At 35.8% G+C, this 13,709-nt stretch overlaps 1 protein-coding gene across 1 annotated transcript in view; it reads left to right on the top strand.

Annotated features, from left to right (window-relative positions):
• Positions 1 to 4,006: 4,006 nt before the first annotated feature.
• LOC100115934 (target of rapamycin complex subunit lst8) overlaps positions 4,007 to 13,709 on the top strand; it is a 281,302-nt gene continuing 271,599 nt past the window's right edge. Inside the window, exon 1 of the mRNA XM_031923991.2 lies at positions 4,007 to 4,704. Within this exon, the coding sequence (XP_031779851.1) occupies positions 4,585 to 4,704 (120 nt within the window). The 5' untranslated portion in view covers positions 4,007 to 4,584. The remainder of the gene's footprint in view (positions 4,705 to 13,709) is intronic.

Below are 13,709 nucleotides of genomic sequence, written 5' to 3' on the forward strand. Positions count from 1 at the left end.
ATCATAGTCTACTCTCGAAACCTCGACGATCATTTCGTCCACGTGGCTAAGGTTCTGGAGAGACTACGCATACACAACCTAACGGCCGCTTTGGAAAAGTGTCGCTTTGCCGTGGATCGTCTCGAATACCTCGGACACGTAATCACGAGCAAAGGCAACGAAGCCAAACCAGAGCACGTACAGAAGATTGCCGAAACGCCAGTCCCTACCACACGGAAGCAACTCCAATCGTTTCTAGGCACATGCAACTGGTTACGGGAGTACGTCCCTGGCTATGCCGAAATCGCCGCTCCATTAACCGACCTAACCTCAGGCAAATCGGGTTTTCGTTGGAACGCTCGAGCGCAACAAGCTTTTGAGAAACTCAAGGAACAGCTCCAGAAACCGCTCAAACTCAGTCGACCACACCCAAACCGGCCCTATGTTCTGCAAACAGACGCCAGCGCCAAAGGCATGGGCGCCGTTCTTTACCAAGAACGACCCGACGGCGGCCGTAGCATCATCAGCTACGCTAGCGCGAAGTTCAACCCGACCGAATCACGCTACCACAGTAACGAACAAGAATGCCTTGCGGCAGTTTGGGCCATCAAACGGTATCGCCATCTACTTGACGACCAACCGTTCACCCTGCGAACGGACAACAAGGGCCTGACCTGGTTGCGCACTTTTAAGGACACGAGAGACAAACTGAGAAGATGGGCATTGCTCCTTCAAGAGTTCGACCCAAAGATTGAGCACTGCCCCGGAAAATCTAACCAGCTTGCCGACTTTCTGTCTCGCAATCCAGCCGACGAAACCGCCGAAGGCGTGGACGATTACGAACGACTTCTACCTCCTGAGAGCACTCCAATCAGTTCTAAAAGTCACGACAGCATAAACCTCATCGAGAGCATCGAACCTCTCATCAACAAGATTCGGGCAGCGCAACAAACAGACCAGTATTGCACCAAGCTGGCAAAGGAGCTATTAAAGGATGGAGAAGCAACCAAAGATGAAGCATCCAAGCACAAGATCGAAGACGAAATTCTCTGGATACGAGACACGGAGAAATCCAACTGGAAAATCATCGTTCCTCAAGCACTGACTCCCCGAGTTCTCTACGAACACCACGACTCGCCCTACGCCGGACATCCCGGTAGTGACGAAACGCTGAGAGTTACCCAACAGCTCTACTGGTGGCCCAAGATGAGGGAAGACATAAGGAACCACGTTCGCCAGTGCATGCTCTGCGCGTGCAACAAGGCCGGCAATACCACCGCAGGACCTCTGCGACCGCACCAACCCACGAAGCACGAAACGCAGCTCTGGACGACTGCCATTTACCACCCGCAAGCCAACCCGACCGAACGAAGGAACCAGGAGATCAAGAAAGGACTCCGAATCCACCTACACGGACGCCGACATAAGGATTGGGACACGCAACTACCCAAAGTCCTTTATCAGTTGCGCAACCGACGCAACGCCGCCACTGGACTCACTCCGGCAGAGCTGCTCATGGGCCGAGCACTCTCACGACCAGGAGATTGGAGGATTCATCAAGCAAAGAACCCTGCCCCCACCCTACAAGATCGTACTGCAGCTGCCCTGGCCGGTCAAAGTCAGTACCAGCTGAAATACGCCAAGGCCCAAACCCCCGCATGCGGATTCAAGGTCGGAGACCTCGTCCACATACGAAGCCATCCCCTGTCAAAAGCGGCAGAAGGCTTCCACGCCGGCTTAGCCCAGAAGCGCAAACATTATCGACGATACGTGTAATATTTTATCAAACAAAAAACATTGATCCCAAGCTTAAGCTTAAACTTTAGCTCAAACTTAAACCCAATTGGATATTCACGTTCCCTCCCTGGTAAAAATAACTTATTTAATCCGATTCGAAAGATAATAGGGTTTAATTGGATTTCTTAATCGGAAATTATCGAATTAAAACCTATTTAATCGATTGAAATCTATTTAATCTGATTATAAGTTTTAGTCGGTTTTAATCGGATTCAATCAGTTGTATTTTTCAACAAATATAACATTTTATTTAAAAACACAACTGATTGAATCCGATTAAAACCGACTAAAACTTATAATCAGATTAAATAGATTTCAATCGATTAAATAGGTTTTAATTCGATAATTTCCGATTAAGAAATCCAATTAAACCCTATTATCTTTCGAATAGGATTTAATAAGTTATTTTTACCAGGGCTGTAATTTCATTTTAATAAACTAATTGGTGTTGTGGTTAAATATACATATCATTTGATAGTACATTAATGATATTGATCTTTTATTGTAGAAAATTGGCAGATGCCAATGACAACTTTAAAAATTCAGACGCATTTCTGCTGCGCGCCAACACGCGGGATAGAAACTGTAGTGAATTTACACACACACAAGCATGGCGGACCGCGTCGCGGCGTCGGTGAGTAGCGCACTCACACAAACACGCGTGTTCAAGCGCTGACTGTAGGTGTGTATCGTCTAGTCCACTGTTTCTGTGGCGCCGCCGTGCGGCAGCGAAGCGAAGGGTTTCAATAAGCGTCACAGCAATTTGGTGGTGGGGGCAGAGATTAGAGGAGAGATTGCCGATGCCGTGTTAAAAATGCGTGGCGAATTCGATCATGACGCCACTTGCGGCCTGCGATCGAACTATACGCATCTAGAAAAAGAGCGTAGGGGAAGTATACTCATCCAGCGGCAGTGGAGGAGAAGGGAGAGACGATATATATTCTTAGGTCCACCGCGCCTGACGCGGCGGAGGAAAAGTGACAAACGGCGACTGTCGAATTTGCGCATCCATACCTCGCGGTAGTTCAACCAACACCAAATAACTATTCGGGCATATTATTGGACTAAAAATAATGTTTAAACAACAACATAAGTGTACAAAAATTAGAATCTAAAACTTTTGAAAACTTTAATTTTTTAGAGGGATTATGGTTAAACCGACACAAACAAGTTAAGCTTAAGCTTAAACAAAGCTAAATTAAACTAATAAGCCACCCCATCCTCCCGATAAACATATGCTACTTTCAGTTTTCATATGCCAACGACGATCGTGGCGGCGCGGTCTACGTTGTTGTTTGGTATTCTTATGCACTCGGGTTCGAGTCCAAGTCTCAGCAAATTTTTTTTTTCTACTTGCTGATAAAATATATAGTATACAATAATAACGCAATATGCCATTCTACTTCTGCAATTATATTCCAATTTAGGTATGTATACGGTACAGAGGGGACCTGCAATGTATAACTACCATTATTTATAGTGTTTTATGTAAAGAAAAAATACAATTTTAAATACATTTAAATTATCTTATTAGTACGATAACGTTTTATTAATTACATTGATATTAAAAAAAAAAAAATTATTAAGTTGTATTCCTAAAATTCAAGAAGTTTCATTATATACTTTTTTTTCATAAACGATTAAGAAGTAAATTATACCTATATTTATTGCAGGCCCACCGTATACTTACCTAAATTGAAATATAATTGCAGAAGCAGAATAGCACCTAGAAGTTGGCACCCGAAATTAATTATCAACAATATGAATGGCATATTGCGTTATTATTGTATACTGTATATTTTATCAGCAAGTAGAAAAAAAAAGATTTGCTGAGACTCGGACTCGAACCCGAGTGCATAAGAATACCAAGCAACAACGTAGATCGCGCCGCCACAATCATCGTTGATGGAGAAAAACTGAAAGTAGCATATGTTTATCGGGAGGCTGGGGTGGCTTGTTAGTTTAATTTAGCTTTGTTTAAGCTTAAGCTTAACGTGATTGTGTCGGTTTAACCATAATCCGTCTAAAAAATTAAAGTTTTTAATTATGAGGGTTGATTTCATAAAGACGATCATGGCCACTGACATCAAGGGCTTAGAGTTTAGTCTGTAATAGAGTTTATCGGTGATTGTTTATAAATATATCATTGTTTATGAATCATATTCACCGCGTAAGCCCGAATCCTTGACAGTTACCGCCGCTTATGTAATTTCTCCTCTATGCTCTGCCGCGCCGCGATGTGATTGTGTACTCTCTACTTCCCTCTTTGCCGCTGCTGCTGGTGGGGAAGCTAGTTGCGTACGGCCGCCCCTACTTCTCCTCCGCTGCTTCTAGATGCGTATAGTTCGGAGCGAAAACCGCAGGGCGGCGCTAGCTTACGACTGCATATCGCACGGCACGCTTTCGCCCATGCTCATCGGCGATCTCTCCTCTAATCTCTGGTGGGGGAAGGACAGTCAGTCCACCTCTTTATCTTACACCGTGCCTTAAAGTGACACTCCGTTATGTCATAATTTCAAATCCTTATTTATAAAAACAAAAAACAGTATTACATTAGACTTATATATTTCTAACCGTTCTCTAACTGTCTAAATGTACTCCAACTGTAATTTGAAGAAAGATTTTATAATACATTGAATATTTACAAGTTATGTGTACACAGAAAAAATAAGATATTCCATTATAGAACTTACATATTTTTAATGTTTATAAGTGTTATTTAGCTAGTAATAAAAAAAAAGATAAACAATTAAATAATATTTGATTGTAATAATAAATAATTTCATATAATTTATAGCATAATTAAATATGTATGATAATATGAATAATGATCAAGTATTGTTTGCTACTGGAGCATATGATCATACTATAAAGATTTGGCAAGCTCACACTGGAGTTTGTCAACGTACTCTACAGCATACAGATTCAGTATCCTTTATGCATTTATTTTATTTTTATTAAATTTAAATTATTGCGTTATGAAAAGAAATTTACTGATACATAAACTGTAATACATACTTGTAAAGATAAAACATGATGTATAAATTTTGTTGTTATAAATTGAACATTCTCCTCCCCTTTTAACTATAGAAAAGATATAAATCAACGCTTATATTTTAGTAGTATAAAACAAAATACATCAGGGAACCAAACTAATCAACCTGGTTAATAATAGATACATAATTTTTGTACATATCTTTACTATGTAATAAAAACATGTAATTTACCTGGTGATACTTATTAAATATATGTAATAATTTTGGACTTATTGTTCTGAGTATATTGAAGATAATTATAAGTATTCGTTGTAGTTATAAATGGTGTTATTATTCTTATGGTACTTCCATTTATGGTCATAACATATACTTAAATATTTCAAGTTATATTTAATATATTTGAAATAGACTGTCCCGTATATCCTAAATACATATTACTCAGGTACAGTACAAGCTTGTAGTATATGTAGAGATATGCACAAATAATAAGAATTTATTTTCAAGAGTAAAAAAATTATAAGTTATCAAGGGATCATCAATGCTTTGCTGATTGGTTCAAAACTTCTAGCTTACTTAACCTTAAAAATGTATTAAACTAAAAATAATTATTTAAGTAACGCACTTGCTCACAGTATCAAAATCCAGTATTCTGCAGTTGACATCATAATATTATAATATATCATATAGGCTTAATCTTACATTTGTGTAATTAAACATAACTTTTGCAAACAATGATAACTATAACAGTCACTTCTGTATAGTATGTTATGAAATTTAATTTATTAGTTATTAAATACAAAAACTTTGTCAATTTGATTTGAAATGGTATATGAAGCATATCATAGTATATCATCTCATGCCAAAATCTCATGTATATTTGCAAGTCAAAATTATTTATAAATCAAAAAACACAATAAATTAGCTTTAAATGAAAATTGACATGCCTTATTGGTGTTACCATCCAAATGATACATCAGAAAGTGGGTGTACTAAACATTTCAGAGCTAATTTTTGTAATTTTTATCGAAGTACATTGCGGCAGATTTGTAAAGCTTAAATCCTAATTCCCTTAAAAATTATATTTAATAGTCCTCTAAATTTTGATGAAAATCTGTTTTTTAATCAACATTGAGAGTACTTTCTCCAGGAGGCTAGAGGGTTTTACAAAAGCGAAGAGAATAACATGAAAAATATAAAAATATAGGTGGTAACAGGTATCAAAAATTTTTAGGAATATGTATACATTCTAATTAAATATACTTTCTATTTTATTTAGAAGTTTGCAACCCTATTAAAAATTTTACTCAAGGTCTTATATAAGAACTTACGTAAGATCTTGTATCAGATCTTGGCAAAGATCTTGCGCAAGATCGTACATAAGATCTTATCAGCGATTTTTAACCAAAAACTAACATAAAATCTTCCGTAAGATCTTATACAAGATCTTATGTTAATGATAAAAAAAAATATTCTCATCAAATATTCATTCAAGATCTTACGCAAGATCGTATACAAGATCTTGCATAAAAGATTACGTAATATCTTATGCAAGGTCTTACCGCCATGATCAATACAAATCTTTTGATTTATAATTTATTCAAGATCTTATGTAAGTTTTTATAAAAGACCTTATGTAACACTTGAATTTTTATTTTTAATTTTTAACTTTTATTCATCATTTACTCAAGATCGTATGCAAGATCTTGTATAAGATCCTACCCTAGTGGAAATAAAAAATGTAATGAAGTGTAATAAAATATAAGTAAATGTAACAAATCGTAGCATTTTGTACGTTTTTGTTGGATTTCGGGCCGGTTTTACGTTTTATTACAGTTTGCTACATTTTGTTAGATTTTGTAACGTTTTATTACAATTTATTACAAATCCATTGATCCAGGATTTTATGGGGGCTCTTCTTTGAAATGACAAATGTAACAATATGTAAAAAAGTATAACAAAATGTAAAAAAATGTCTGTAAGCTTAATATTATATAAGAAAATGGCGATTTTTTTATTTTCTTACTTCTGCTTACATCTTTTTACTTTTTCTTACAATTTCTTATGCATTGTTACATTTTATTATAAAATTAATAATTAAAAAAATATATTGACTATATTAGGCGGTAAAATAACATATGTAATAAAATGTAAAAAAAAAAGACAAATCTAAAAATGTAAAAAAGTGTACAAAAACGTATGAGAAAAAAGGCCTAAAATCCAACAAAAAGGTACAGTTTTTTACATTTTTTTCCCACTAGGGTATGTATATCTTGAGTTAGTGATCAATAAAACTGTATCTATCTTTAAGTGTTATATCAAATATTAGATAAGAACTTACATAAGATCTTGATTTAATTATTAATGAAAAAATTTCTTTTGATCATGACGGTAAGATTTGCATAAGATCTTATATAAGAATTTGGGAAAGATATTACGTAATGTCTTATGCAAGATCTTGTATACTATCTTGCGTAATATCTTGAATACTTGATAAAAATAATTTTTTTTTGTCATGTACACAAGATCTTATTTAAGATCTTCCGTAAGATCTTATCTGCATTCTTGGTCGAAAATCGCTGATAAGATCTTATGTTCGATCTGACACAAGATCTTTGACAAGATCTGATATATGATTTTACGTAAGTTCTTACATACGATCTTGAGTAAAATTTTTAATAGGGAAGTTATACAGGGGCTCATATTTAAACCTAAATCTACTTTTATACGATACTCTTGACTTAAATGGTTCAGTTTTACACGGCGCAGTTAGCACCCGAGCTACGCTACAAAAAGTGTGTAGAAAGATATCTCTGGGTGAGAAAAGTGACTATTGTGGAGCTGCCGCCAGGTGGTGTCCGGTTTTTCTCACTCGCAAGCAGTAAGAATCTATGGTAGTTAGTATATAAGATGGTACAAGTTGTAATTATATATTATAAAATAGTACGTGTGCATGAATGTGGGCGTATGCGTTTAGCGGCGATGCGTTTAGGATTCGGCATTGCGAATGCGTAAATAATTATAAAGTGTATGTAAATTAAATAAATAACCCAATAAACAAACAAGTATTCTAAAAGTGCACTTAAAGATAACTTTCTCTAGGCAAACGAATGCTTTCAAGAAATTCTGAAAAGAATCGTTTAAGATGGCTTATAGGTTGCTGATTGTCCAGTCGAAAGGTCTCTTTATGGAGTCGCAAAGCTCTTAAAGTGATCTTTACGATGGCTTCAAGATTACATTTATAATTTCTAAAAAATATTTTTGAGAATGCATAAAGATACCTTTCGGCTGGACACTCCACAACCTATAAGCCATCTTGAATGATTCCTATCAGAATGTCTTAAAGACGTCTGTTTATCCGGAGAAAGTCACCTTTTAGTGCGCTTTTAGAAAACTTGTTGTTTATTGGAGAAATATACTATTATAATGTATCTTAAACTTCGTTCGTAATTTTCATTTACGTAGCTATATTGAGTTTTTTTGTAACTTCCAAACTTTTCAATATTAATTGCACCTCCCTGGCGAAAAATGTACTATTTTTTCCGTTTTTTTGTTTGTTATTTTTTATTATTATCTGTTGCTTATTAATTAATTTTTGTATGAAGTTGTCATTATTTATCTGGGTTTGGAAAATTATAATAAAAATAAACAGCAAAAAAGAGAAAAAATCAAATAAAAACCAACTGCAACAGAGAAAGACAGTAAAAAACAGAAAAAAACTGTATTCATTAATAATAAGAAAAAAATACAACATGTAGAGTAAACAAACTGAGATTTGCAGACCGACCGCCAGATGGTGACATGCTTTTTTGACTCGCAAGCGCCAAAATTTGACGATGCTTAGTATATAAGACGTATATTTATTTATTTATTTATTTATTTATGACCATATACATAAGACTTTTAAAGGCTTCCTATGGAGGCAAACAAGTTGCCTGTACATAGGTATGGCACAATAACTATACAGATAGCTTAAAAACTAAAAACTAAAATTAATCTTTTCGTACTGTTCTTTCTTGTACTTAGAACAGAAGTTAAACTAGTGTCTCTAATACAGTTCATACTATTTGATTTCTTATGAAATCCTTCATCTCCAAAATTCTGAGAACTCCAAAATTCTGGTATTTGACTTCGGAACAAAATGTAGATCACCTCTAGGTAAATGCTCTCGTCCGAGCGATTGGTAATTGTGATGACCAACCGGTCTCCAAAAATCCCTTTTTATTTGCTTAATGGAATGTTGTCTTAGTGAAAATAACTCAGAACTCAAAACTTAGATATCGATTTTTACTTTATTGGAACTTGAATAGGAAAGACTCAAAATGTAACACTTTAGTAAACTCAAAGAAAAGCAACGTCTTCACTCAAAGAGAGTACACACTGGAATAAAAAAGTCGGGGGAAGCAAGTTTGAAGAAAGCGTTACAGCTTTCTCCCACACAGGGTCTTTACTTCTCCTCCCTCCGCACTTCAGCTTAGCTCTCTCTCTTACTCATTAGGCCTTATGGGCCTGTACTACAGTCAACGACTAAACTGCAGTGTTGGCTATGCACGCGCGCTTCAGTCGAAGGAGGAGAAGATTGTTTTGGTTTAGGGTTACTTCTTGCGCTCGTTAAGCGTCGAAGTTTCTGGATTTTTCCTACTGCCTTGTTTCATTTGATTTAATATTTCTGAATATTTATGCAGAAACTTCGTCACTTAATATCCTCACCCCCTTGGAGACGTTTGTCGCCCTCGACAAACACTTACAGCTAAGGGTAATTGGTCTTACATGGGTGACACACTGGCGAGCCAAATTTGAGCACTTTTTGTATAAATTTAAACCTCTATCTTTTGATTCAATATCTATGGTGAAGTACATTTTGGATGGATTTGCTTGTTTGAGGTGTTTTAGAAAATCATGGAGTTTTGGTAGGATCAAGCTTTTGCAACTTTTCTTAGCTGCTTTAATTCGCAGATGTTGATTTATGCCATTATGTTTATATTGTTGGTATAGTTTAACGTCCTTTGCCTTCAGATCATCATTGGATCCATCAAACAACCTTTGTGGTGTTTGTCATTGGCAAGAAAGAACATCGCTTTCTTATTGAATGTACAGAACATTCATGTACGTTATCCCTGGTCGGGTCGGCTTTTCTAAACTTTTAAAAACTATGGGTATACAATTGGCAGATTATCTCTCTTATATATATATATATATATATATATATATATATATATATGTGTGTGTGTGTGTGTCTATATATATATATATATATATATATATATAGACACACACACACACACACACACACATACACACACACACAGAGGGTGTTTCATTTTAATCCGACCACGACAAAAAACCATGGAAAAATTAATTTTAACGAAAAATGACCTTAACAAAAGTTGAAGGGGGTAAAGGAGGCCATCGAATGACACAGACACCTATGACCTTGAACTCGATTTTCAAGGTCATTTGAGGGTAATTGTGAGTTTTTTAAATAGGAACCTCTATTTTAGACCTTGGTATCGGATAGAGCGGAAAAAATTACGTCGCAAAGGATATTTTAAGTTTGCTTTGGTGACCTTGAGAAGATCAATTCAAGGTCAAATAACAAAAAATCTGCTAAACAGCTGTTTGTCTGGTTTTATTTTACTGATGTCGAAAGATGACCTTGACAAAAGTTGAAGGGAGCAAACACCTATGACCTTGAACTCGATTTTCAAGGTCATTTGAAGGCCATTGTATTTTTTTAACGGGAACCCCTATTTTTGACCTCGGAATACGGAGCAGCGGAAATAATTACGTCGGAAATGACATTTCAAGTTTGCCATAGTGACCTTGAGAAGGTCAGTTCAAGGTCAAAAAGGAGTATCAGCCTAAGATTGTTTTCCTTTCAAATTTTTCGTAGAATTATCATTTTGTTATTGTAATAAACATTAAGAGAATAATTGACTTAAAATGTGATTGTGCTATGCTGACTTTAAAGCCATTTTGTAAGGTCAAAAGTGCAAAAATGCAATATCAAATGTTATGTGAAGTCCATATTGATATCCTAACTTTAGCGTTACCCAGGAACAACGACGTGGACGTAATAGGATTGTGTTACCTTTGGAGTGCTTGATTAGAGTGAGTCCCCTTGCCTCTCACTTTTCGGGGTGATTGATTAGAGTGAGTCCCCTTGCCTCTCACTTTTCAGGGTGCTTGATTAGAGTGAGTCCCCTTGCCTCTCACTATTCGGGGTGCTTAATTAGAGTGAGTCCCCTTGCCTCTCACTTTTGCTCAAAATTCAACGCAGGTGCTCAGTTCCTGAGAGAATGTCTTCCAGTACTTCTTGAAGAAGTAGATTTATACACAAGAGCAAGAATGTGGATTCAATTAGATGGAGCTCCTGCGCGCTATGCTAGAATAGTTAGACAATATCTTAATCAAAATTACTTAATCACTGCGAAATATAGCCTCGTCAGAAAACATAACAAATCTGAAAAAATCTGGATCATTTTGTAAAACTCCTAAAGCCCACTGGCAAAAGTTAATACGCATTAGAAAATGGCGTGGCCTCAGCTCATGAACTAATCTTATGTGGTAATCGTGATAGTGGAGATTATTGACAATTCTCAATGCTGTTCTTCGTGGTATATCGATTTCTCTTTCAATTTGTCGACTACTAATTTGTGGATTGAGATGAACAGCTGCTAAGGCGGCTATAACATTAGGATCATTTTCGTTGTATTCGTCGCGTCCATCGATGTCCATCACGAGCTCTTCGAAGTAATCTGGCATTGTATTGGGTTTCGCCTAAGATCATTATCATATCAATAATTTCATTGGATTGATAATTGCCTATGTTGAAAATTTTGTTTATAATAAGAAAAACTATTTTATTTACATTCACTCTTTATTGAAATTGAAACTAAACCAAAATAAGAACGTGACAACAAAAAAAGGAGGAATTTTTTTCAAACTCTATAATTGTTAAATCAAATTTGTAACCTCTTATTTTCTTACGTTAAGACATTGTGATTTAAATTGAAGACAGCGTGAGAACAATCGTTACAATTCATATTAGATTAAAGAAATTCAACTTAAAAAAAAAAACATCTAAACTGGAAATGATGCACTTTTGCAAATACAATTATTAAAAATTTTTTTAATATTACAAAAGCAAAATGCTGTTTAATATTTTATCTTAAATAATGTGTTTTTTAACATCCTACCTTTATTGTTTAACCATTTTTTACGCTTTTGAAACGTTGAACTTTTACTTGACTCTGCTTTGACCGTGAATGAATTGACAACATTGATTTTTAACGTTCCATTTCCCACTCCCATTAAGAACCAAATATTTAAAATTATTATGTTTACTTCAAAATTTACTTTTGACCACTAAAAATTTGTTAACGAATGTTAAACAAGTATCCTAGTGAGACGTTTCACGTCAACCGGACCATCAGTGCACCCAAAATTTGGGTTAACCTAACAAGACGTTTGAGGTCTCAAAATGATCGTCTGGTCAAGGGCTTTTGAAAAAGTTCTGGCCTTATCAACAATCCAATGTGGCGCATAAAATATGGAGCATGAAACCCACGTTTTCATAGCACATTCAACAAAAACAATAGTAAAAATGTTCTAATTTGTGAAATATCCCACCAAAAAGCATGTACAAGTCATGATAGGACTATTATTGACAATGCTGACGGAATTCCAAAATCAAAAATGGCGGAATCAAAATGGTGGACATTTTACCGCAACAAATGATTTTTGATCAGTTTAAAGTATCGATATGGGGGTTTGTGAGGTAAATGGTTATAAATGTATTATCGGAATCAGTATTTGTGCACATGAATCTTATATTTTTCCGGTCTATTAGATTTAGAATTATCTGTCTGCGGTTTTTGCTTACATTTTTCTATTGTTCTGTGTATATGTATATGCCTGCGTGGATGAAAAAAATATATAATTTAGCCAAATTAATCAATCTTTAATGACATTTTGTGCACTCTTATCAATTCTGGCTCCTCGTTCGTGGAGTTTTTACTGGTGATAAATGGCTTTCGCCGATATCATAAATTACTCTTTTCCTAGGTTCATTGGCATTTGAGTAATGCATGACTTTCAACGTTTCATTATTTTCTGGGATAAATCCATGCCCCATTTGTATGTTTGTGACAGGTGGACAGTTTTTAAATCTCTTTGTTAGGAATTGACGAGTTTGTTCGTGATCTTTTTTGGTGTATAAGAAAAATTTTATATTGAATGATCGCCCATTAGCCCATGAATAAAGAGCTTTAACATCTAGAATTGCTTTATTTTTTGCAGCTTGTAAGCTCGCTCTTGTAGCTTCTCTCTTTACTATCGCTCCAACTCCATCGCAAATATCTTTTCCGTGTGCTGTTGCAAAACAGTGCCATTCAGCATCAACGCCAAAATCTCTCTTATGACTCATTAAACTACTCATTTGATAACGATTTTTAAAATGCTGTTTAGCACCATCAGTAGCATATATTACCTTTTTTACTGTGGGACAAACCTTGCGAATTTCAGGTATAAGCTTTTGCTGCATTCTGTATACTGCAGTGGCATCATGAGTAGTACAGTCGGACATAGATACTGTACTGAAATGCTTTAGGTACTAGCGCCGCGGTGATAAACGCTGCAGCGTGCGTGGCGTGTTCGGCGGGTTGCGCGTTAGCAGGGGCTTTTCGCGAGAGAGCCTGCGGGTGGGTTATGACAAATATCCGCCAGTTTATATTGGCCATATTGAATTTTGAAATTTCGAGGTTAAAATAAGATTCAGCGGCCCCTTAAACTCCCATACCGATACTTTAAACTGATTTAAAATCGTTCATTGCGGTAAAATAGTTTTGGTGGTTGTATAATGTCCGCCATTTTGGATCGGCTATTTTGGATTTTTAAATTTCGAGGTCAAGCTAAGATTCAATGACCCCGAAAACCCCC

This window comes from Nasonia vitripennis (genome assembly GCF_009193385.2).
Source record: "Nasonia vitripennis strain AsymCx chromosome 2 unlocalized genomic scaffold, Nvit_psr_1.1 chr2_random0004, whole genome shotgun sequence".
In the NCBI taxonomy this organism is placed as follows: domain Eukaryota; kingdom Metazoa; phylum Arthropoda; class Insecta; order Hymenoptera; family Pteromalidae; genus Nasonia; species Nasonia vitripennis.